Source organism: Thermobia domestica, chromosome 1 (assembly GCF_964235325.1).
Source record: "Thermobia domestica chromosome 1, izTheDome1.hap1.1, whole genome shotgun sequence".
Classification (NCBI taxonomy): domain Eukaryota; kingdom Metazoa; phylum Arthropoda; class Insecta; order Zygentoma; family Lepismatidae; genus Thermobia; species Thermobia domestica.
Window position 1 is genome coordinate 70,095,972 of NC_137454.1, and position 27,706 is coordinate 70,123,677.

The 27,706-nt window shown below is 34.3% G+C and overlaps 1 protein-coding gene across 8 annotated transcripts in view; it reads left to right on the forward strand.

Annotated features, from left to right (window-relative positions):
• The window catches only part of Gpo1 (glycerophosphate oxidase 1), an 87,042-nt gene extending 60,948 nt beyond the window's left edge, over positions 1-26,094 (forward strand). For 6 of the 8 annotated variants that reach the window (XM_081758408.1, XM_081758444.1, XM_081758417.1 and 3 more), the window contains 6 exons: positions 452-646; positions 9,912-10,165; positions 11,983-12,141; positions 14,788-14,976; positions 17,891-17,989; positions 24,706-26,094. In XM_081758408.1, the coding sequence (XP_081614534.1) occupies positions 452-646; positions 9,912-10,165; positions 11,983-12,141; positions 14,788-14,976; positions 17,891-17,989; positions 24,706-24,843 (1,034 nt within the window). In that variant the 3' untranslated portion in view covers positions 24,844-26,094. Of the gene's footprint in view, positions 1-451; positions 647-9,911; positions 10,166-11,982; positions 12,142-14,787; positions 14,977-16,327; positions 16,517-17,715; positions 17,815-17,890; positions 17,990-24,705 lie in introns of those variants that run through there. The other 2 variants (XR_014131494.1, XM_081758434.1) reach the window with 2 other exon arrangements.
• Positions 26,095-27,706: the final 1,612 nt, after the last annotated feature.

Sequence of the window (27,706 nt, forward strand, 5' to 3'; positions counted from 1 at the left end):
AGCTACAATCTTAAATACATTATGTTTGTTACTTACACTATTATTGTATAAGTGCAAAGTAAAAAAGTAACCTGGGTAGCTAGGATTGCTTCCTTGCAGTTCAAGAACTTCTGAATATTACCTTTAGACCAGACTAGCCAGGTTGTACTAAAACATTTGATTGTGAATTCAAAATATTTGTGTTCTGTAATTCGTAACCTCTGTATTTCTGTTTTGCTAGTCACTCCTTCTTTGTATCATATAATGAAAGGACAAATATATAGTAATAATCCTGCTTGTAAAAGCTTATCATTGCCAGGTTTTTTTATGAGTTAGAAATTACCCTTTTTCCCAGTAACTTTCCAATGTTGCTGAATCAGTGTGAAAATTATCAACATATTCTGTTAATTGAAGAGTATGATTTTTAACAGCTGTCTATAGAATCACTTATTTGAAGTAATTCTATTTTCAGTGCGTAGAGGTGATGTGCTATCAGCGTGGAGTGGAATTCGACCATTGGTGTCAGATCCGAACAAAAGTGATACCCAGTCCTTAGCTAGAAATCACATCATCCATGTAAGTGATAGTAACCTTGTAACAATTGCTGGTGGCAAGTGGACAACATACAGAGCTATGGCTGCAGAAACCATTGATGCTGCTATTAAAGGTAAACGAAAGATTGTAATGAAATGTAGTTGTTTTTTTTTTTTCTTTCTCCATATAATTGTATTTCGTTGTAATGTTTAATATGAAGAAACGCATTATGTGCGCACCTAACACTTTGTAGTTTCATTGCATTATTAAGATCTAAATATGGGGCAAGTTATTGGAGAGACTTAATTTGTACCTTATTTTTCTACCGGACCAGGGAGGGAAAGGGAATTGTGGTGTTTAGTTTTACTTTTGTCAACATTTGTTATGATTGTCTGAATCCATTTTGATCAGCCAGTCAGCGTTCAGATCCATTTTCCGGGATCCTGTTATATTCAGATGTAACTTTCTCTTGTTTTTACAGTGTCTGATGAAGCCAATATGTTCAGGTAGTTGGCGAAACTGTCACAGTTATTATTTTAGAATAAACGTTTGCTTTATTCAGTGATTTGATTTTTTAGTTCAACTTGTTTAAGATAGCAAAGCTGATATGTATCAGTTAGATCTAAATGATTAAAATTTTGCACCTAAAGATTCAATTTGTGCTTGTTTGTAAACTAGGACTTCTTATACGTATATAGAGAACTTCTTCGTGGGTAAGCGCCTTTGGGGTGGGAGACCCGGGTTCGACTTCCGGCGGGAGCTCATGTTCTGATTCCACGTTAATCAGTTGGTTCCGTCTCATATAACCTCGCTGCTGAAAGGGACGTTAAAAACAACCCAACATTCATATTGTGGAAGAACTCGATTTTCGAGAATAATAATTTGTATATTTTAGATTTATTGTTATGTTTATGTCTCGAAATCGTTAAGTAAGGTTATGGGAATTTAATGTTGAATATGTAAAGTTAATGCAAGCTGCACAATCTCGCTAATAGTTGTGTCAGCAATTCATTGTAAACAGTTGTGTATAAGAATGTCATCGTAACGTGTCTGGCAATGTAGGAAGGAAATGTTGACAATGTGTCTTTCCTCACATTAGCCAGATTCTAGAAATTGTACAAAACGTGAATTTGTGGGATTTTATGAATTTCATGAGATTACGGATGTACGGAGAATTGCTTAGAATCGGGAAGTCAGAACGTGTCGAGGATTGCAGTTTTGAGTTTTGACACATGGAAGGAATTTGTCTCTCCATGTGAAAACGGTGTCGCACGTGCCACAGCAGACGGAAAAGCAGACGATGGTAGTTGGACCCCTCCAAACAAAACCACAGGACGAGAAGGTTTTGGGAGAGTCCTAGAGAGTCCTGGAGAGTTCGAGAGGAGAGTTCGAGAGGATCAGTTCCTAAGTCTTGATGATTAGTTCTGAGAGTTCCGAGATTGTTATTCGACTTTGAAGATACTTGGGTTCGAGTCTGGAGAACCAAGTTCCATTTAATTATCAACCAGATGATAGGAGAAAACAGTACGTTGTACTTCAACATATTCTAACGACGCAGAACGTCGAGGGAGATTTACATTGAGAGGCCCATTCCTCAATGCCCACTTTCATCGTCCAACAACAAGGAGTGTTAGCTTAAGGAGCAGAGTTCAACACCAGAACGACGTGGGACAGCAACAGATTTATCCAGGTATGTGTGACTCCGAGTCAGAATTCAAAGCTCAATACTTGATCGTACTATACCTTACTGGCAAATGACTCCGAATATCCGTTGTAGCAAACATTCAGAAATCTCACAGTTCATTCATCAGATTTCAGAAATACATTGTTTTTATGTTAAATGAAGTGGACGTATATTTATTTGTTTAATCCCCATATGAAAACCTCTTGCAAGTTAAGTTATAATTTACCCACTCATTCTAGATGGTGAGTGGAAGGCGCCTAGTAGCACTCATCTTTGCATCCCCAAATAGACACTGAGTGGCTAGGTTGTCATAGTGGAGATGCTGTGAGGCTTAGGCCATTTTGTAGCGTTCCCAGTAGACATACTAAGTCCCTAACTTCATTCATCAGATTCCAAAATTACAGTATTGTATATTAAATGAAGTGTACCGTTTATTTATTTAAATTATCTCCATGGTCGAGAAGCTTCGGGTTCGGTTTCCAGTGCAATATATAGGTTGTCACATGGACAAAAGTAATAAGGTTAACATGGTGCAGATGCGTTGGGTTAGTTTCCCAGTTAAAAGTTTAAGTATTTGTAAATTTAAAAAATAGTAAATTTAAATCCCTCCCTTCCCACCCATGGTGAATTATGTGCGTTTAGTAAATTTAAACAGTAGTAAATTTAAAAACCCTCCCGACCCGCCCATTTATGGGGAATAATGTTAAAATTAGTAACTAATATAATTGTTAATGAAACCCACCCATCCCACCCTCGCTTTGATTCAGCTTAACTGTAAAACAAGTGCGTCGACTGAGTTCGATTCTTGACCGAATAACAGAAATGTGTATCAGTTATATTAAACAACGAATTACGTTTACTAAACATAGTAATTAAATGCTAGTTTGGGCTATAATATTAAGGTTAATAAAAGTAACAAATACAGTAATAATATTGCGAGTTTACAACAATAATATTAAGAGAAAAGAAAGTGAAATAATTTCGTTGTATTTATGTTCTGGACACACAGAACAGATGCATGTATCAGGCAGGTTGTGTTGAACGGAGGACGAGAGTCGCTCAAGCGATTAGGCACGAGTGTAGCCGAGTTGACACGAAGGTACAAGGTTACGTTGAGAGCCGCACGGAAAATTTGCTCCGTGTTGAAGCAGGCAGAATAACAGAGACGAAACAGTTGTTGTACAATACATTAAATATAACTTTCATTAATCCTAGGATTAGACTATTGATTATTCAATTAGTAGTAAATAGTAATAAGCTATTACAATGTTGTCCCTAAAGAACAATCACAGGGTGCACTATCCTGTTCTTAAAGACAATGGAAAACCTGCGACGATGTTTAGTAAATCTAGGTACTATTCATTAGATTTAGGAGTTTTAAGACACTTTGCGGAATATTTTCCGACATATAACGTAACGAAAGAACAGACGTTTAGAGAGAACGTTCTGGGTCGCAGATACAAAAACTATTATATGATTGAATTCTCTGAGAAGAATTTCAGCGTTGATGATTTAGTAGAATTGGGATTCAGGAGACATTTCTTGTCCGTAATTACTGGTATTTCAGAGACAAACACATTAATACGCAACGCTATATTTTTCGCAATTAAAGAAGAGCAACTAAAATACAAAGTATGTGCGTTATTTACGAGCGGTGCTAGTCAAGAGCTAGTGAATACATGGCTTGATCGTTTTAGAAATAGATTTGACTGCACTCAGGCAGTAAAAATTTCAGAGTTTGTTAGTACTATAGCGTTATACGAGGAAAAAGCAAAGATCATAGTGGCAAGCGATAAATCGTTGCTTGATTTAGTAGCTTTTGCGTTGTTCTTCACACAACGAACACCTTGGTTATTAGCCTAGAGATGGTCATGAAAGTAGAAGAATTTTTTCATAGATATTAGTATTATTATTGGTTAGTATAGGTATTATTATTGGTTAGATATATGTACAGGATAAGGATATTATTAGTAAATTATTATGATTTAGTATTTAGTAACGATAGTAATTTGATTATAAGATATTTTGTGTTAGTAATATAGGACGTAAATATATGGGTAGTTATAGTATTATTATTATTATTGGAAGAAAATCTGACTATCAATTGGTTTTATTGTAGTATGTCTTTATGGCATATAGTTTTAATATAATTTAAATAGTGACGTAGAATAAAAATAAGAAAAGGCTATGGAGAAGAAAAGCAAAACAAAGGAAAATGAAACATGAATGATTTTATGTGATTAGTTTTGCATTAGGATTTTAGATGTAAGAGAAGGCGAGAATGAAAAAAAAAAAAAACAAAAATGAATGATGCAATTGATGTAGAGTTAGTCTAGACGTAAGTTAAAATTAAGAAACCCTGTTAATTAGGCAAAACCTTTCATTAGGGGAAACTCTAATCAGGAAGGAAATCCCATTCTCTTCGAGTTAAAGTGGGTGCTTACCACACTTCGATGAGAATATTTATTTATAATGCAACATAAGTCTTCCGTGATTGTTGAAAAGAGACACAGGAGTTGACTCGTACATCACGTGAAAGCCGTGCAAATTTTTTTTTGGTGGAGATATCCTTCATTTTTAGCTAATCCCTTAGCGTAAGTTTAAAATTAAGGTAGAAATAATTAGTTAATAAATCATTTGATATTCTAGGGAATTCTAGGATAGTCAGAAGAGAGAGAGAGAGATGTTAGTAGAGCATCTAATAGTAGAAATAGAATATAATTATATTCTTTTAGTATAAAAGTAAAAATAGTCTAGATTAATCGATTCAGTTGTATTAGTCAGGAAGAAAGAGGAAAAGAGAGTTGGATTTAGGAATGCGAGTATTGAGAAGAAGGAAATTTTAGTGAAGATAGATTTAGAATGTAAGTAATTATAGACGTAAGACGTAAAAGAAATAACCATCAGTAGATCTATAACATAGACTATAAGTAATAATAAAATGTGGAGAGAGAGAAGAAGATAGAAATAATAATTAATAGTAAATAATGTTAATTAAATAAATAAGAGTAATAAGAGAAAAGTAAATATTGAAGTTTATAGATTTAAGCATGCATCGACGAGTAGATATATAGATAATTATGTATGCATATATGAGCGCTGGGAGTACTCCATGAGAATTTAAGAAATAGTTATATAGATATAGTATATGAATAAAGCGCAAGAAAAGAAAAAATGGAGAAATATTATCGGGGACATGCAGAGGATTTTTCCTGCAGACGAGAAGCCCTGAACAGATATAGAACTTTTGGAGTTGGAAATAAGAAGTAGTTTTAGACTTTCTTCGATAGTAGTCCTTCTCACACGCTATAGGCCCTGTCGGCAAGTGTTAAAATAATGTAATAATTTAATAATTTAATATAGAGATAAGTATAGTATAATAAGTTAAGAAGATTAATAATAATAATAATAAAATAAGATGAAGTTAACCTAGTGTAATTGTTGCGGAATGGCCATCCTAGACAATGAAAGTAGGTAAATAAATAAAGAAAGAAATAATAATTAAATAAATAGTCTATGGTTATAATCTAAGAATAATAGTCATGTCTTTGATAATGAAAAAAAAAAGAGAGAGAATCACGTCACGTTAATTTTATTAAATTTAGGTATGGAGAAGAATTAAATGTTTAAATTTTTGAAAACACGTCAGATTTTGCAAAACCATGTATAGATAGTTGTAAATATGCTAACTGTAGCCAATTGTTGATTGAGATGATACGGCAAGTCAGGCTGCCGTATTTAACGACCAAAGCCTTCAGGATTTTTAGGAAATGGAAAATCCATCATTTTTCTTAATCGCAATCAATTTTTGTATGCAGTTAACAAGTGTTAGGTTAATAATAATTATAGGTTAAGGACAAGTAAATAGTTATAGTATTTAAATAAATATATATATTCGCGTGTAAATTTTGTACTTACCCATATAGATAATCCAGTAAATAGTCCATTGTAATGTCCATAAAGTTTGTATATCCATTAGAGTAAAGATCACATATTAATCAATAAATTTTTCACTTGTAAATATTTAATCACTTTATAATATTTTAATTTTTAATATATCACATTTTGAATATTTTAATCATGAACGGATATGCCAGATTGGTAGAGTAATGGTCGAGTACTAGCATGAATTTTGAATGTCGGTAACACTACTGTAGTGCAAGAGATCCCGCACGCAATCCCACGATTAGAGGTCACGAATTGGAACATTTTAGTGAATTCCAATAAACATTCGACGTAGATAAAACATTCACGTACATCGTGTGACATAGTGGTTTTGTAAAATAAAGTGTTTTAAAACTAATAGTGTAATAATTGCGACGCAATATTGGAACTTGATGTTATCCAGTCAACGGTGACGCGTGAATAGAAGGCAGGAAGTTGAATTAACCTTGACAAAGCTTGATTGAAAAACTGTTGAGCTTGCAGTTACTAGGCTGAATGTAGAGTCAGGATTTCCAATGCCCTGCTACAGGATTTTCTTTCTGTTCAGATTAAATATCAGTGAATAAAATTTTTCATGAAAATAAAACATTAATATTTTCAAGTTTTATAGTGCAAATGTGAATATGTTAATTACATATGTTTTAAAAACTATGTTACAAGTTTTGATTTTTACAGTTCCATCCACAGAGAGGTGGAAAGAGACGAAGTTAAAACATTACTGATACGGCCAATAACTTCATTGGTTGGCAAGTATGGACATTCAGAGTAATGGAAGTTTTTGGTTATTTGATACTGTAAAAGCGTTGTCGCTAAGAGGAGATAACTCAAGAGTACTTGCAAATGTATGTATGATCACTCTTGACAAAATGTGATGTGCAAGTGTTTCAGTAAAAACTCGCTAGATGTCGCGAGGATATACTTTGCGACATTACATTTTGAAATGTCGTATTTTATAATGTTAGAAAGTAATACAAAGATTAAAATTCGAATATATATTTTTAAATAAATGTTATTTGAAGGAAGATTAATTAATATTTATATAATTATGTTGAATAATAATACATATCTTATTTCGTTTCAAGTTGATATTTATCTTTAATATGGTGTCAGTATATATTATGTACAGGGTGTTTATAGAAAATCGCCCTCTTACGATGTCGAATTTGGTTTGCGGAGCAACCAAGTTTTTAAGGGGGGACATGTGGAAGAACTCGATTTTCGAGAATAATAATTTGTATATTTTAGATTTATTGTTATGTTTATGTCTCGAAATCGTTAAGTAAGGTTATGGGAATTTAATGTTGAATATGTAAAGTTAATGCAAGCTGCACAATCTCGCTAATAGTTGTGTCAGCAATTCATTGTAAACAGTTGTGTATAAGAATGTCATCGTAACGTGTCTGGCAATGTAGGAAGGAAATGTTGACAATGTGTCTTTCCTCACATTAGCCAGATTCTAGAAATTGTACAAAACGTGAATTTGTGGGATTTTATGAATTTCATGAGATTACGGATGTACGGAGAATTGCTTAGAATCGGGAAGTCAGAACGTGTCGAGGATTGCAGTTTTGAGTTTTGACACATGGAAGGAATTTGTCTCTCCATGTGAAAACGGTGTCGCACGTGCCACAGCAGACGGAAAAGCAGACGATGGTAGTTGGACCCCGCCAAACAAAACCACAGGACGAGAAGGTTTTGGGAGAGTCCTAGAGAGTCCTGGAGAGTTCGAGAGGAGAGTTCGAGAGGATCAGTTCCTAAGTCTTGATGATTAGTTCTGAGAGTTCCGAGATTGTTATTCGACTTTGAAGATACTTGGGTTCGAGTCTGGAGAACCAAGTTCCATTTAATTATCAACCAGATGATAGGAGAAAACAGTACGTTGTACTTCAACATATTCTAACGACGCAGAACGTCGAGGGAGATTTACATTGAGAGGCCCATTCCTCAATGCCCACTTTCATCGTCCAACAACAAGGAGTGTTAGCTTAAGGAGCAGAGTTCAACACCAGAACGACGTGGGACAGCAACAGATTTATCCAGGTATGTGTGACTCCGAGTCAGAATTCAAAGCTCAATACTTGATCGTACTATACCTTACTGGCAAATGACTCCGAATATCCGTTGTAGCAAACATTCAGAAATCTCACAGTTCATTCATCAGATTTCAGAAATACATTGTTTTTATGTTAAATGAAGTGGACGTATATTTATTTGTTTAATCCCCATATGAAAACCTCTTGCAAGTTAAGTTATAATTTACCCACTCATTCTAGATGGTGAGTGGAAGGCGCCTAGTAGCACTCATCTTTGCATCCCCAAATAGACACTGAGTGGCTAGGTTGTCAATATATATATATATATATATATATATATATATATATAATATGTATACGAGGGTATTAATGAATTATACCAACGAACTGAACGAGGCCATTTCTCACTTCAAAATAAGAAACAAGGAAAAAAAGTTCATATTGACCTGTGGGGGGAAAAATGCATAGTTTCAGAGTTACGTCCGTCCAAAATGGTGGAAAAGCTTAATTCCAACACGCGTTATTCAGCTCGAGAAACCATGGAGTAGCAGTTCATATCAGGGTAAATGAAGTCACACATACCACATACAAAAATGCATTTTTGAGCAATGTGTGCTCAAAGAATTCCTTACAGGGCATAATTCCCAGACATACTCCCAACAGAATTCTCAGATATGTTCTAATTTCAAGATGGGGCCAAAAGTAAGCCTTGACAACAGTGGACACGGAATGCTTCGGCGGGAAGTTGGAAGTGTTAGGGACCGCCAGCTCCACGGTTCCTTATGTTCGGAATAACGCGTGCTGAAATGTATTTTGGCACGGTATATTTCAAGATTTATTTATTTATTTTTATCTTTTTTAACGTATATACGTGAAACAAAACATCAGCACACGTCATTCTGAACATGAAGGACCGTGGTGTTGGCAGTCTTTAATACTTTCGACTTTCCGTCGAAGCCTTTCGTATCCACTGCTGTCAAGGCTTACCTTTTGACTACTTTAGATCCACCTTAAAATCAGAACATATCTGAGAATTCTGTTGATAGCATGTCTAGGAATTACACCCCGTACAAAGTCCCTTTAGCACCTATTGCACATTACTGAAATATGCGTTTTTGGATGGTGTATGTGGATTTCCTTACGGTGACATGGACCGCCACTCCACGGTTTCTCGAATTCGAAATAGCACGAGTTGAAATTGAGCTTTTCGACAATTTTGGACAGCCCTAGCTCTGAAACGATGCACTTTTCCCCACGGATCCATACGAACTTTTATTTTGATGGAGGAATTATCTCATAGTTTTTGGCATAGTTCATTAACACCCTGTATGCATGCTTTTTTTTTTTTTTATTACGGTGGCACTAATCAAGTGTATTTTTTTCAAATTCAACAGAAATAGATGAGATTTCCGAAAACTATGTGGTTAACAATTGTGTGCTGTCTTAAGTATGTTGTTTCTGTATTTTTATGGGAAGTGAAATTGCGCTTTTATTTTAAAATATTCACGAAAAGAGCAAGTATATTGAAATTGGGAGCGTGCATTTTAAATAGTAATATAATATGGTGGTCTGATTATTTGTTTCGGAGAAATTGTTAAATTCCTTGTCGGTGATGATAAGTCCTGATAGAGAGATACTTTTTTATACAAACTATGCAAGAAATTGCAATTATCATAGTTTTCAAAATTACCATATTTATACTCTTTGAGCTGCAATAATGGATTTTTCTTCAATAGCTTGTGACCTGAAGCCAGTGTTTCCTGAATCTCAAACGAACGGCCTTTTACTGGAAGGAGCTCATGAATGGAGTCCAACAATGTATATTCGCCTTGTACAAGACTTCGGCTTGGAATGTGAAGTAGCTCAGCATTTAGCTAATACATATGGGGATAGAGCATTCAAAGTAGCCAAATTGGCGTCCATGACGGGAAAAAGATGGCCCATTATAGGAAAGAAGCTTCATCAGGAATTTCCATACATCGATGCAGAGGTGACTAAAATTCAGTGAGTCTTGTTTGTTGCAGAAACTAGAAGGAATAATTTTGAGCAGAAACTTCGTAGATGGCTGTTTTTTTCTGAATACTAGTGTGACAACAGTATGAGGATCTAAAACATCAAATTAAATGAGGTAGTTATTAAAAAAGCCGAATTCAATAATTTAAAATACAGGTATTCATATCATTTCTTACTGAATATGAAAGTAAAAAAAAAAAATTAAACCAGGATTCGGACCTATTAGACAAAACATTTTTTATTTTTCACATCTTCAATACTTGGACGGAAGAAAGTAGGTGTATCTAGTGTTACAGATTTTATTCCACAGTATATGGTACAGTTTAGGATGAAGAGAAACATTCTCACCCTCGTCCATAGTTTTTGTTTCATTCTATATTCTCATGCTTGCATAACGTAATATCTTCAAGTCTTCTTTCGAAAATACAGTCCATTCGCCTTGGCACTATTTTTACTGTCGTGCCGATGAGGTCTCTAAACCCCAGCAAGAAGAGAAATAGTTCATTGGATATATTTAGTAAATTTTCGAAAGAATTTCTTCAATGAACATAATAATTCTACAGAAATTCTTTCAAACAAAACCCTTGAATTCATTTTTTTTAATTGCACAAATATTCTCATATTATACAGGGTGTCTCAAAAGTCCCTGACATAGGATAACTCTGTTATTATCAGAGTTACAACAAAATGTAAGAGGGGAAACCGTCTCCATATATGATATTTTAAATTTAAAGTGAAGGAATCCTTTAAATCGAACAAGTCATATGGGCTATACACTCTTTATGCGCCCAATGTTAAATTAAAATGCAACGTTGCCATTTACGTGGACCCACAACATAAAGTAAATGAAGGCATATTTGAAACAGGGGCAGGACATTGTCACGTTAGAGTAAAAGGCAGCAGTAACTTCATTCACTTATGTTATGGGTCAAGGTAAATGGCAACGTTGCATTTTTATTTAACATTAGGCGCATAAAGAGTGTACAGCCCAAACAGCTCTTCTGATTTAAAATATTCCTTCACTTTCGGTTGAAAATATCATATTTGGAGCCTGTTTCCCCTCTTACATTTTGTTGTAACTCGGATAATAACAGTGTTACCCAATGTCAGGGGACCTTTGAAAAACTCTATATAATGATTCTCCTGTTATGTACTTACTTAAAAGTGCTTAATATTCTACTAGAATAAATTTACGTATTTTAAAGTTTGTATATGTAAAAAAAAAAAATAAATATATATATATATATATATATATATATATATATATATATATATATATATATATATATATATATATATATATTACATAAAGCAGGGAATGCTGGGATAATAGCTGATCTGTGACCTTTTCTAAATCCATACATTAGAAAAATAACACATTAGATTAATTCGTTCCAAAAAGTAATTCAGATTTATTTTCAATCATAAATTGTAGCATGCTAAGTAGGAGTACAATAATTCACTGCCTAAAAGTTGTGTTTAGGGTACCAGGAAAATTAGTGCAAGGAAAATGAAATGAAATGACAAGTAAACAGAAACGATAAAGCATAAAAATTAAGAAACAAGAGCAAAGCAAGATCAATGGAAAACCACACATTGATTCAAAAAATTCTTATGCTCATTTCAAAACAGCGCTCCCTCAATACGTATATATAACGCTAGAGAAAAGAAATTAAAATAAATTTATAAAGTTAGATTTTCAACTTCATCTCACTTTTTTGTCACACTTTACACGTGAGCTTTGTATCTATATTGCTTTAATATTCTGTGGTGATCATTACTTTCTCCTTATAGGTGCGGTATGCTGTGAGAGAGTACGCATGCACCGCTGTTGATGTTTTAGCACGGAGACTGCGACTTGCCTTTCTTAATGTACAGGCAGCACAAGAAGCTCTTCCTATGGTGATAGACATTTTGGCAGAGGAACTGTCGTGGAGCAAAAGTGAAAAAAAGGTTAGCCGTAGAACATTTTTTTAATTATTATTATTTAGTATTAATGTTAATGAAGACAGTGGACTGGCAAGAAGTTCTATAGTATTGAATACTTTCAAAAAGTAATCACTAAGGCGAACTTTTTTTCTATCTCCTCACGAAATAATACACCAATAAAATTAATTTTATACCAATAGGGTTTAAGGAATGCATTTTGAAGTAAGTACATTTTTCTTGCTGAAGGTTAAATGCTTTTATAACAAAATACTGTTGTTTACAATATGCACAACTTGAATTATGTATACTTCTGTGCACAGAGGAATAACCCATGGTTTGACCAGGAATGCATGAAACTAGCAGAGAAGAGAAAACAAGCAAAACTGCGTTGACTACAAAATCCGAACGATATAACTACGTAAAATTTCGTTGACATCAGGTGGGAAATTTCTAAAACTTTTGGAACAAAAAAACGCGATTTTCTTAAAGTTAAAATTAATGTACTTGAAAATAACACTAAAAACAAAAACAAAAACAAAAAAAAAAAAAAAAAAATCGTTACATGTATAAGGACATTAACGAATTTAAGAAAGGCTATATATATTATTCAACTTCGTTCTTATACAGTATATTAAAGATAGCCGACGGAACAATTCCCACTAAATACAGATAGCGTTTTGAATAGATGGAAAAAATTCTTTGACGATTTGCTTAACACACAGCCGAAAACTAATGTTCGTGGAGAAAGGGAAATGCACACAACAGAACCGTATATTTCAGAGCCTAACCGAATAGAAATAGAATTTTTTGTAAAGAAATGAAAGAAATGCAAACCTCCGAGTGTAGATGAAATTCCGGTTCAGTCAATTTTAGCTGGAGGAGAAAAATTCTGGAACAGAATACACGTACTCATTCCCCTTATCTGGAATAACCACAAGAATGGAAAAAATTAGTAATTGTTTCAGTTCAAAAGAAAGGCGACAAAACTGATTGTAATAATTATCGAGGCTCTTTCCGTCAATATCCTATAAAATCCTCTCAAACATTTTGTTAGCAAGATTGACTTCATACGCAGGTGAAATTGTTGGAGATTATCAATGTAGATTTAGGCGAAATCGAACAACTATCGACAAGATATTTACCGTTCGACAAATACTCGAAAAGAAATGGAAATACAGTATCCCGATATATCAATTATTTATTGATTTTTAGATTAGGTTAAGAAGGGAACTTTGTCCAATATTCTTACAGAATTCGGAATATCAAAATAGCTAGTTAAATTAATTAAAATGTGTTTAAATGAATCCCAAAGTAGTCTAATAAGAAAATACTTGTCTACGAGCTTTCATGTCGAGAAGGCATGAAACAAGGAAAGGTCACCATTATTATTCAGCTTTGTTCTGGAGTACGCTATAAGGAAAATCAAATATAGCAACCAGGACCTAGAGCTAAATGTTATTCACCAGGTTATGATGTGTGTTGATGAGGTAAATCTGATAGATGATAGGAGAACAATAGGAAGAAATGCCGAGGTTATACTAAACGCGTGCGGGAATATGGGTTTAGAAGTAAATGCAGAGAAAACTAAATACATGGAAATTCGTCGGGATTGTAATACTGCAAGTTATTGATACGTCAAAATATGAAATAATACTTTCCACAAAGTGGATACTTTCAAATGACCAAGATCAGTATTAACAGACCAAAACTATATTCACGAAGAAATTAAATTCGACTGAGAGCAAGGAATTCGTGTTATTATTCAGTTCAATCTTTTGTCTTCGCGAATTCTGTTGAGGAATTCGAAGCTTAAAATATACGGTATAAAACTATAATCATGGCTGTTGTTTGTATTGTTGCGAAGCAGGTCGTTTAATCTGAAGGAAAACTATAGACTGAAAGTATTTGAGAGTACCATGCTGAGACGAATATTTGGACCCAAGAAGAACATGAATAAGGAATAGCGGAAATTTCGTAAGCAAGAACTGCATTTTTTATACCGTTTACCAAATATTGTTACAAACATTAAGTCTTAGGAGGCTCAGATGGGCAAGTCAGTAGCCAGAATGGAAGAAAGTGACAACGAAAAGATCATTAGTAAATGTTTAGTTTCGCTCGTCGTGTCGTTGATATTCCTGGAGACTTCGGAACACTTCCCTAACACAGACAGTGCTGTCATCGGTACAAGCTGCTCTTGAACTCAGATCGGGGAGGTCGGTGGTTGTCCCGTATTGAACAATGCGATTTGATAAAGCATAAGAGGTTTTCTTATCACGTACGAGTTGACCACAATATTTTATCCGATATTTCCATTGCATTCGGAGGTAGTAGTACACTCCTTAAGAAAATTCCTTTTCGATTACGTTATATTATTCATCCAGTCATTTTGTAAGCGTCTATGCAATGATTAACCCTTATCCGGGCAACCGGGGCCTCCTAGGCCCAGTAGCTTCATATTTTTCTTCGAATTTCTTAATAACCATAAATATTTCGATGACATAAATTTCTGAAATATTCTATCTTTAGTCGAAGGTAAAGTCATGAACATATCGAGTTGGTAAGGCTCCAGTTGCAGTCTACGTTACAAAAATAGCTTGCCCGGATAAGGGTTAAATTAAGACTTGCGATGTAGATATTGGCATGTCGATATAATTATTGGTTCCATTTCAGGCTCAGTATGAAAAGGCTGTAGAATTTCTCCAGCAGGAGATGGGACAGAATGTGAACAGAGCAAGTCGTGAACGAATTCCTATTAACCTTACTAAACAAGAAATTCAGACTTACATCAAACGTTTCCAGGCCATCGATAAGGATAGGAAAGGCTATGTTTCTATCAATGACATCAGACAAGGTCTTAAGGTATGTATAAAAGAGACTGTTGAAACTCTTAATGTAATTTGTGTGGTGCACAGAATTTATGCTTAGAATCAAAAGGACTTCTGTTTATAGATTCTGTCGATTTGATTTCGTTGAAATGTTCAACTTAGTCTACCGCCAAGGACCTATTTATTATTATTATTATTATTATTATTATTATTATTATTATTATTATTATTATTATTATTATTATTATTATTATTATTATTATTATTATTTAATAACTAGGAAAGAATAAAAAGGATTTGAGGTATAAATAATTTTTAGTGCTGTTTAAATATACAATTTTCATGCTTGCAAAACATCCACAGATGAAAGATATTACCTTTCTACTTCTAATTCTTTTTATTTTTCATATGAAATCCAAACACTCTCCAGTGATGGGCTGATTGCAATTTCAACGAAGTCTGTATACAATTACAAGGCTGCGTGTGCAATTAGATGTACTTTTGATATTAGAATTCTTTTCCTATATAATACTTTTTTTGCGAGTAAGTTCAGTTCTATAATTTCATAACGAGCAAGAAATATTAACTTATGTGAATATCTTTGTAACTTGTAGTTATATGTATTTTAAGACTTATAGTGAAGCCGTGTCTTTATGTGTGTGTGGGTTTGGATGTAATTATTGATATTACTTCGTTTTTATGAAGATATAACTTTATTGATTATATTGTATGTGAGCTATTTAGGAACACAGCTGAAGTAGAGTGAAATTTATTTTGTAACACGTGATCATGGGCGGAGAAGGAATTGTCTCCAGGGAGGCAGACCTTTTATCTGCTGGAGGGGCACGGTAAATACAAATGGGAATTGAAGGATCTTATAGGTGGCATTTTTATTCTTTGTCAAAAAGTTGGGAGGAGGCAGTGCCCCCTATGCTCTATGCTCCCCCATAGCTCCGCCTATGCACGTGATTATTGTTGTAAGCTAAAACAGAGATTGGATTCCATACAGGAATTAACTCGGAACCATACACACTAAAGATGAGCGTGCTATTATTTGGTTATTCGAAAGCCTTAGGATAATTGTTAGACGTAAACCTTTTTCAGTGTTTCAGTTCATTACTACAATTAACGTTGATCGTTCAAAAGTCTAATAGTCATATTTTTAACTGGTGCTTAACTGTTGTATCTTTAACCTGGGCTGTTTTTCGACCATTTGACTGTTCACAGCGGAAAGAAAAAAAAAATAACTAAGTGAATGGTGAGTTGACATTTATTTGTTGTCACATACAATGTTAATTGTGTAACAATTATAAAATGTTCGCAATTTATTAAGTGAAGCATATAGCCTCGTGAACAATTTTGATTTAATTATGTCTTTATTTCAGAAGATTCTTTCTGAGGGAATAATAATCGAAATCAAATAGAAATGTACTAAATCTTTTAGTTTCGGTAAATATTGTGAAATGAGTGTTTTGCAAAGACATATTATGATGTGTTAGCTCAAATTACGTTCTGCATGAGTTAGCTTTCAGCCGTTGCTATAACATATTTTGGATTCAAATCTAGCTTTACAGGTAATTACTGTTTTTCTTTGAGGTTTCAAATGAGATTTTAATTGTAGATTATTTTAGTATTTGTAAAATTAGGTCATACTGTATAGATAGTGCAAATATTAAAAAAAAAAAAAAAATAGTGTTGAGTAGACCCATACGATCAGAATATGTGTATTAGTTTCGTTAGATTCGTAATAGTGTTTGTAAATTCTGAAATTGTAAAAGTAAAGGCGTATAGTATTTGTAGTACCGTATTTGAATTAACAATTAGTCTGTAACCGTTTGTTTGCTGTCTGATATTAAGTTGGGAAACATAATGTTCTGTTCGTTTTTATTGTATTTACTAGCTACAATATTTAAGCTCTGTCGTAAATTGTTTCGTGTTTTTAACATGGCTTCTTTCTTTGAGATGGAATTTGATTTAAATTTTCTCTTGTGCTTTACTTCAATTAATTCTTCTTTTAAGGTTTATATTTCCTTTGGTGAGGGATACAGAAGAAAAGCGGATTGGAAAATAGTTTTTGCATACAGGGTGTCCCAGGAGGAAGGGGCAATATTTTGGGAAATGGTAGTAGTATGGGTGATTCTAAGCAAAAAGGTTCCTAATCTTAACAGTTTGAGAGCTACAGGTTGTGAACCATTTTTAACATTATGTTGCATATTGCTCAACCTCTATTTATTCTATAGAGGTGAAACATAGCCGATTTGAAAGGTGATGGAATTGCCTTTCCAACAATGTGCAATATGTGGCAGTGTTGTCTTTGGAAGAGAAGCTATTGAGGGAAATTTGGGAAGGTTAAGGTTTTAAAGAAATTGGATGCAACACTGATTCCCAAATATTCCTCAATAACTTATCTTCCAAAGACATCACTGCTAAATATTGTATACTGTTGGAAAGGCCATTCCATCACCTTTCAAATCCACTAGGTCTGACCTCTGTAAAAAAACAGGGTGAGCAATATGCAATATAAAGTCAAAAGTGGTTCACAACTTGTAGTTCTCGAACCGTTGAGATTAGGACCCATGTTCATATGAACTTTTTTGCGTAGAATCATCCATACTACCATTTTCCAAAGTACGAGTATTCCCCTTCCTCCTGGAACATCCTGTATATAATATGGGAAGACTTTTTTTTTTTTTTTTTGTCAATTTTTACTTAGGTAGTGGTAGTTTGTATTGTAGACGGTAGAAATGGTTATATTTTTTATTCTTTTTAACAGAAAGATCAAGTTTTTGTGTCAGAGCTTGAGCTCCATTCCATTCTGAGTGAAGTGGATTTGGCATCTCATGGTCAAATTGAATTGTCAGATTACCTGCAGGTAATGTATTGACTTCTGCATATAATCTCATTTATCTCAAAATAATTAGTTCTCAATGACGTTTGTTTTCTTGCAGCGTTTTGGTGAGGAAGTTCCAGGGGAGGAATTGCATGAAATTCTCAGAGAATTGGACACAAATATGAATGGTCAGGTTGAGTTGGATGAGTACTTGCAGGTAGAAACATCAAAATTAAAAGTTTGAAATTGGTGTGGCATGCTTGGTAGACTCAGTGCACTTTGTTTTGGAAAATTTTGTGTTCATTTTTTTCTAGACATTTTCAAGTTGTACATTATACATGCGATTATTTTCTAGTTATTTAACAAGAGGCATGGGTGAATTGGACGAAAGTTTCTGTGTAAATATTATCACACAATCTCTATGTTCCATGAAAGCAGATATGAATAATTAACTGGTCAATTAAGCTTAGGAATGCGTCTAAATATTTAGTAACGCCGAAATCAGATTATTAAATATTTAGATAAATTCCTTCAGTATTTATTAGGAATAAACTTGCAATATAGTAAGCTCTCACTAATGTCAGACTAGGGTAGGGTCGGATTGTCGAAATCGTTGGATTAGGCGAAGGTTGTCGAAGAAAATATGTTTAAACAACATAAATTACTGCATTATATTTTTATTACATAATTGCATATAAAGCACGCAGTAGTTTCAAATATGAACATAAAAGAATGAAAAACGAAAATTACAATTTTTGAGCTAGTTTTAAAGTTACATATTTTTGTTTACACTTTGAGATCTTCTATCTGCAGAAATGAGGTTTCATCGAATGTTGTCATTATAGAAAACACCATTTCAAGTCATTTGCCAGTTACAGTTGCACTATGGGTAAAAAATCCATTTCAAGTACTAAGGGCCACTATGGAACAGTGCTTGCGCTTTATACGTAGCTTTGTATATAAACAAAACTTCAAGAGGCAATTCTTATACATATATGTACATATAACATTTAGTATTTTATAATACTAACTTCCAAATTGCAAATCCGTGTTACGTGCTATGTGTGTGTTTCTGTAAATTGTGAAAATTTCTACATGAAAAACTAACAGTAAATAGATTTTATAGATATGTTCATGTATCAGTTGTTGTGCATGTATTACTTTCGTTATAACAGTAGGTTCTAGACATAATATAAATATTCAGTGTGTGTTCTTAGTTCTTTTGTTTTATTTTAATAACCATATTTGAATGACTAGCGCAACTAATATTTGCGAAAAAAGAAGCATGAAAACTAAAGTAAAGTAAAATTAATGTAAGTATTTCTACTAGTAAAGATTGTATGTATAATGTATCGTGCATGCATGTTTGCTTAGTTTAACTTTCGGGCGAAAATAGTCAAGGAAGGATCGGTGTTGGTGAAGGTGTTAGATTCATTGAAGGAAACTGTAGGATAGAAAAGCTCATATTTTGTCATTAAGTCAGGGATCTGAAATAAGGGTGTTTGATCACATTCCGAGGGAGAAAAATAAATTGTACTGAATAATTCATACTGTGATATTTATGATTTGGCATGAATCTTCATATCTGGAGTTCTGAATACTCAAGTACTGACTTATTGGAAAAAATACTACGTAAAACATTACTTCATATCTAAAAGGGTTTGTTTGTGTGTCTGTTTGTCTGTCTGTGTGCGGCCTGGGGACCAGATGAGAAGACCGATCGTTACCAAATTTTGGTCACGGGTACCTTGGTCCAGGCCCCAGACCAAGACGAAGCACTTTTTTTCAAAATTCGAACCAGGGTGCCTCAGGGATGGGGGGCGTTTACTGGAACATGTAAAAGTAGTAGAAAATGGCCGATGTTAGTGTTAAATTCATAGTTTTCGCGATAGCTGAGATGAATGGTGATTCTCCCACGTGCGTTGACTTCCAAATACAGCCCCATTGGCTGGGGGCGAGAGGCATTTTCAAAATTCGAACCAGGGGAATATAATTTGATAATGATTTTGCAGAGTACTTTTAATACTGAGATTATGTGTATAATCGGGAAATGTATAGACCCTGTTTGTGGTAAATTTCATAGGAAAAGAATTATAAATACGAAAATTAGAGTGAGTAAAACGAAATGTTGCTAAATGAACAAGAAAGTTTTATTGTTCTTATTTACTGCTCTTTTGGCAAAATTTGCCACTTACATGTCTTTGCCGATTATATACATACTAACATTATAAGAAATACCGGGCGAATTCGTTATCAAATTATATTCCTACAACAACATATTTATAGACATGCGACAATAATTTTGGACATGAGTGTACAAACTCAATAATGTCTTGTAAAAGATTTTACAATATCTGCGTTCCTTTGTCTGTTGAATCAAATGTTAACAGAACTTTCTTTTCCCATAAATTTTTGTTTTTATTATTCCTTCAACTACTGTCTGTTCCAAATGACAGGTGGAATGAAGAAAGTGGGAGGAAACGGGAGAACCCCGAGAAAACCCACGCACACGGTGTTTGTCCACCACAAAGTTCACTTGGCGGGGTCCCGGGTTCGATCCCAGCCCCCGCCAAGTGAACTTTGTGGTGGACAAACACCGTGTGCGTGGGTTTTCTCGGGGTTCTCCCGTTTCCTCCCACTTTCTTCATTCCACAATTTCATTCATTTCTCATCATCACCGTCTCCTTTAGCCTAACCGGCATAACCGTGGGACGTAAAACTTGAAGATTTCATTTCATTTCATTTTTTTTCCAAATGACAGGTTAAAGGAGTAGTAGAAAATTGTTTTTGAAATAACGTGTTTGATACTGCAAGATTGCGATGACGAAAAATTATAATCAAAAATCTCCACGCTGTTACACAACCGGCATTATGCTTTCAGAAGCTTGAAATCTCCCTGACAATAGCAGAAATTCTAAGAATTGCGTAACTTCCGGAAATTTCAAATTCCCTGGCTCTTCCCGGATATCCCACTCACCTCACTACCATGTATTGGAAGTAATACAAATCTCCTCATAAGAAAGAGTAACCAAAAGCTTTCTGTAGTTTTTTTTTTTTTTTAAATTTTTAACGCCGATTATTCTTTTTCTCATTTCGTTTTATCCTTCCTTAATTTTTTTTCATTTCTGGTCTCGAAGGGGGGGGGGGGTCCGGACCCCCCTTAGCAACGTGCCTGGTGTATGGACTATTCTCTGGAAGGTGAAATTCCCAGACATGCCTTTAAGCGAATTTTGAGATATGCTCTGACTTTAAGAGTGATCCAAAGTAGGCAAAAATAATAAGTCTTGATAGCAGTGAACACGGAATTCTTTGGCACGATGTCGGAAGTGTTAATGATCGTCAGCAGCACAATCTCTCGTACTCAGGAAAACGCATGCTGTAATGTTTTCTTTCAATGTCTGCTTCACAATTTAAATCATGAAATTGTACGTCAATGATAATTTCTTACGTCTTTTTCCTGGCAATATACACTTCAATGAATGTAATACCATGGCTATGAGAGAAGTTTTAGGGTCAAAGCAGGACAGTAAATTATGTAAATAAATAAAAATAACTCAGAAAAATTTACAACTGTTTTACTGTGTATAAATACCAATTTTCTGCATCTTTTACGTACGTCCCACATGTAGCTTGCATCTGGAAAACTATGAAATATAATCCTTATCAATATTTATAGGAATTCCAGCATGGGCAAAGGGAAATCAGAATATGAGATGGTTTCTCTCTTGACTAATCTGTTATAGTTTTCATATTTAGTGTGGGGGGACCTGGTTCGATGTTCGATAGAAGTAAATGGTTTGAATATTGTTAAGCTGCAGGTCCATGTCTCATGTAACCTCCATGGTGTAAAGGGGCACTAAACTCAAAGCAGAAACATTATGTATATGGATATTTTGATCATATAATGAGGGGTCTTTACCATATGGCCCGCGGGCCACAGACCTCTTTATCGTAGACTGCCCATTTCAAAAATTAAGTAATGAAAATCCAGTTAAAAGCAGTTCTAAATACCGTAGTGGCCCGAGAAGTCACTTAAATTATCAATGTGACCCGCACTGTTTGGCAGGTTGAAGATCCCGTGATATAGCCTTTTAAAACGCCACTTATGTATCATCATCGTAGCGTAGGAAAATTAAAAGAGCAAAGTTAGGAAATGTTAGACATACCAGACTGGCATATGAGGCAGAATAAATAAACTCAACATCGTGATGCTGCGACTGATGAAATGCTATAGCTAGACAAATTACGTACGTTCAACTAAGTACTTCGTTGTCAGCACGTCGGCCACTAACCCCATTATTTCTGTTTTTTTGGACTGAATTCTTTATTCAACTAGTTCCCAAATCGACTAACGATGCTGGGTCAACACCGAAAAGGACTTCACACTTTTCCTTATGAAAAACAACTTTTTCCTGGGAAATTCAATTCTTCACATCTTACTGAATGAAAGCCATAATGGGTACAACCTCCGGAAAAATCTTCTAAGCCCTCTAATCGAGCCCTCAATTAGATCGCAAGTGAGACTTACAAAATTGTGTTAGTAGTACATTACCCAACACGATAACTCGTGAGCAAAACCGAATTTTTGAACTCGGCAATAAATAGCTGGAGCAATTATCTCTGGTGAATTCGTTAATATACTCAAGCCCGTGCAGATTAAGAATATCGGGGCCCACTTTTTACATCCATTACTTCACGTCATAATCCCTGAACGACAGCGAATTTTTTCATTCTCTTAATACATAGCTAGACCAATTGTCTCGACCGTATTTGAAAATGGAGTCGAACCTGTTCAGATTAAGAATATAGAGGACGCTTCTTTACGTGTTAGTCCGCACGATAACTCTTGAAGGAAACCGAATTTTTCAATTCTGCTTTCTTGCAGTAGATAGTTCAGTTGCTGAGTTCGTTAGTGGAGTTTAAAAATAAAGACCACGTCTTTATTTCTGTTACTTCACACGATAACGTGAAAGCGAATTTTTGAATTTGCGTTTTGCAGTAGATATCCAGATCAATTATATCAATCGAATTCGTTAAAGAACTCAAATAAGTAGCTCTCATATTCTTAATCTGCACATGGTTAAGTTTCGCGTAATTGTTCTTACTGTCTTTATAATAGTTTAGTTTTTTTCCTGTTATTTTGTTAATATGAAGTGAAAAGAAGTTATAATCGCCCCGCGTAGTGTAGTGTTAATGCTCTCGAGTTCGGTGCGAGCGGTCCTGGGTTCGCTTCCCGTTAGGGACACTCGGTCGGAAGGATGTAAAATCCTTTTCATGTCATTCTGGATTTCCCTCATTCATACCACACAAATGCCAGGATAACCATGTAAAGGCTAACACAAAGGTCTCCGCCTTTTTCCCCCCACTTCCCCGGCTAGTGTGAATGCCGAGGGTCATAATATTTCATACGTGACGAAGTAAAATGCAGAAAGCCCAGAAATACAACTTCTAATCTTAATCCCCTTAAAGAGGTTATAAAAGCACATTTAAGCTTTTTTTTTTCTACTTTCTTATTTTTAGAAGAAAGAGAAAGTGTCTTTTCGTAAAGAACCATAATAAATTGAGGGATAGCTTGAATTAATTGATTTAACAAATAGGTGATTGAATTATGTATAACAGGATGATGGAATAGTGGATTGTTGGAAAATCGGATAACGAATAATGCGTTAATCAGACGGTGGATACCGAGATAATCGGGTGGTAGACCATTGCATGGCAAATGATGAGTGATCGGGTGTCTATGAGTGGATTCGCATTGATGAGTCGTAGATGATTGGATGCTAATTGGATGATAGATGCTAAATGGATGGTAAATGATTTTGTGGTCGAAAAGTGGATGTTTCATTCAGTCGTTTATTTGTTAAATCAATTAATCCGAGTTAACCTTTAATTTATTGTGGCTCTTTACGACGTACACTTTTCTCTTCTGAAAAGAATATGAAAAAACAAAAAATATTCAATTCTTTAACATTATTTCATAATAGCAAAAAACAACAAGCTTATATATTCCTGTAACTGCCTTTCACTTTATGTTAAAATAGTAGGTAACTTTGATAAAGACAGTACACAGAATCACGCTAAACGAAAACAAGTAGCCCTCCATATTTTTAATCTGCACAGAATTGACTCCATTAACGAAATCGATCGAAATAATCGCTCTAGCTAGCTACTGAAAAAAACAACATTCAGAAATTCGTTTTCGATGAAGAGTTATCATACAGAGTATTCGTAATCTGCACGGGACTGACTCTATTACCGAACTTGGCAGAGATAATTGCCTTTGTTATCTATTGCAAAAATCAAAATTCAAAAAGTCGGTTTCCGTTCAAGAGTTATCGTGGAGAATAGTATACTAATAGCACAATCTTAAATTGTGTGATACTAATAATTGAGGCTTGATTACAGGGCTTAGAAGGCCTTTCCGGCGGTTGTGCCCATTATGACTTAGGTTTAGTAAGATGTGAAGAACTGAAATGATAGTCACAAATTTAAGAAAATAACCGAAGCTTTCTTTTTTCATCATAAAAAAAGTAATAGGTTGTTTGTGCACTACCGGGAACAGACTGACTGAACAATCGATATTCCTTATTTTCTATTGATGACCTGAGAACAGTTTATGTACGGTAATTTAAAGTAACTTTGTATTATATATTTATTTATATGGGTCTGGATTAGAAGTAGAAATAGGAAACGAGAAAAGAGTAAGGGTACACAAACAGTGTTTAAAGGGAAGTACTAATACAGCATCGCTTTTTTCCTTTTTATTTCTTTCTTTGTGAGGAAAAAAAAATACTATCACTTTCCTCAATGTGTCGGTGTTGCATGTCGATAGATTTTAGTTCAGCTTGTATAGATAGAAATTATCATGTTATATATATTTCGTATTGTTTGTACCAGTGTCAAATGAAAATGTGTTTTATCCTCCTCCACCAGATGATGTCTGCCATTAAATCCGGAGCCGTTGTGAATTCTCGCTTTGCCCGAATGGCTGAGATGGAAGAAGAACACCAGGAGCGTGAACGCTTGAGGAAGCAGAAACTTTCGGTAGAAAGAAGTGGAGGTGGCCTTTGAAGTGCATTCGCCATACATTTTTTTTTCATTCTGTAGGCATTTTTAGTTGTAAAATGGTCTTGTCCTCATCATAACAACCCAAATCCGAGTACAATGTTACAAGTTACGATGAACAAGGTCATGATGTACCAGTTCGTGCCCATTTTAAAGAATGTTGTTCACGTAGATTAACATCCTCTTTAGATAGAGGGTGAAAGAAAAGTTGACTGAACTCGACCTCACAATTTTGACATACTATCAATATGTACCTTTTTTTGCTGAAGGTTTGACCTGATCTTAGCTACAGGTAAACAGGTTCAGATCTTTATAGCGCAATATAGAATCCGTTGCCGTAACAATGTGTGTACGAAGAAAATGCGTTTAGCTTATCACAATTGTGTATGCATAAATTTTTAATGTGTCCCAACAATGTGTACAATACTGCTTAATGTAAACATTGTTACTGCATCCGGATCGTATTGATTGAGACAGTATAACTAAATATTGATATATTAGTCAACTATGAAATTTGTCAACAATGAAAATGCTAGTCACTGATCGAGATCTTTGTGAGGAACAATGGCGGCAAGTGTCAGAAAACAGTTGAACAAATCCTCAAAGAAGAGAAACATTTTTCACTTATCATTTGGGTGGTACTCCTTACACGATTTTCAGTAAATAACAAATGCATCGACAGTGACATAATTTTGTACTCAGGGTAATTGATGATCGTTTCTTTTATTGGTTGCAATACATAAATGTAAAACATTATCCAAAAATGAGTATAAAATGTATGAATTCCCAGTGTAATAATCATGTATTGATATTATGTAATGAAATGTCGATTTATTTTATGGATAAAACGCCTAACTATATAGTATTTTAAGTTATATCCAAATATATTTTTATCTGGCGCGATTTACTTAGTATTTTCTGTTACGCTTTTTTCCCTTTGCGTTGCAAAATCAAAGAGCTTTACAACTTTGTTTATATTGATGACTTATATTCTCATGTGTTCTTTATATTACTGTTATTTCGACGTTATATATGTAACATGTAAAATTTTTGTTACTATTTATATTGTATATAGAAAGAAGATTGGTCGAATTCTGTGATTTTGTAAAGCTTTTATTGGAGCAGTTTATTCTGGATAGTTGACTATTTTCTTGATGTATTTTTTTCAAGTATTAGCCATGATCTATGAGATCGTGGAGTGATATACTAGTCTTGTGATTAGTGAAAATAAATGTTATTTTTGTTGTTTTGCTATAAGCGTTTTGTTTTGCTATAGCGTATCACTTGCATCTCAATAAAACGGTAAGTTTTATGTATACAGTAAACTTCCGATTATCCTTGGAATTGGGCTGATGCGGCAACCGCGGATAATAAGCAGAATGACCAAAGAATGACAAAGAATGACAAGAATGAAAGAATGACGAATGACACGAAAATGCTTCTGCTGATGTTGTTGAACTTCTACTTTTATATACAAACACGATTTAATAAATAGTGGTTTTCTATACTTACAAGATTGTTGGTTTACTTTCTCACCAAAATTTCTATGAACAGTTTTTGTTTCTTCGTGTGAAAACAACTCTTCTTTATCTGATTTTGACGTTTTTATACCATATTGTAATTTATCGTTACAAAAAAGGAGAGAAAAAGGAAAAGAAAATTGCAAATAATCGAAAGTTTACTGTATATTTTAATATCGTACTGCTTTCCAAGTTGATTTGAAGGTCGTATATTGTGTATTTTTACAAAGTACAATGGGCAGTAAAAGTACATAGTATTCGGCCAATACAGGTCCTTTATGGGTTTAACGTCCTACAATTATCCTCCGAGGCTAAGGGAGACATTGATGAATAAAATGATGGAATTAAGAAAGTGGGAGAACTCCGAGAAACTCCTTTTCGTTCGTTTTGTATTTTTCTTTTTCATCATTAAAGGCTATGTGAGATACGGAGATACAATTTAACAAGATATTTGGATCATATATACTGTCATCTGGAAATTGAACCTGGATTTTCTTTACGAACATGTTCGTATGTAGACTTCGGAACATGAGTGGTTCTCGGTAAGTAGAAAAGTATGTTCTCTTACACTTAATGTCAGAGAAAACTGTGATGTAGTTGGACAAACGAACATATACGTATTTTGGCTGGTGACTGTCAAAACTCCTTTACAAATACTTAACATGTACAACATGGAAATAATTTTACAACTGTAAGCAGAGTTGTTTGATAAGCATAAGGCAAAGAAATTATATGCGTTAGGAAGTTTTGCGTATAACAGATTTGTGAGCATTGTCTGAAGTTTAGTCCTGTTCGATTAATAATAGTTCCTATTGAATTTAATCGTTCTAGAGTGACATCTGCGTTTATGCCGTACGTAGGCATAGCTCATATATATAATACATCAGCTACAGTTAATTAGATGTCGGATATTAGTATTAATAGCTAGAATAATCTAATATCCAGAGCTAGAAAACGGAAAGAATTATTGTCTATTTTACTAAGCGGTGCCGTACAAGAATCAAAAAGTCGGAAAACGCATATCTTAAATATCATTTGATGTCCAATAGCCCTTATAGGCTGGTTGATAAATTTCACTAAGTATAGAAGTCGAAAAGGAGGGAGGATATTAAAGCTTAAAATAAAATGAATACCTGGTAGGTGAGATTGGCTTCTAGTAGATTTTGATCGTTAATAATCTCACTACAGAAGATGTTTTATCTTGAAGTCCTAACTGGTTTCATGTAACCATTTCTAAAGAAGATATTTACTTATGTTTGGGACTTAAGCCCAATGCACTTACCCGCCATTTTAGAAATTTGTTAGTAATGGAAATTCAACATAAAATTGGTCGAGAACTAGCAAAAGCT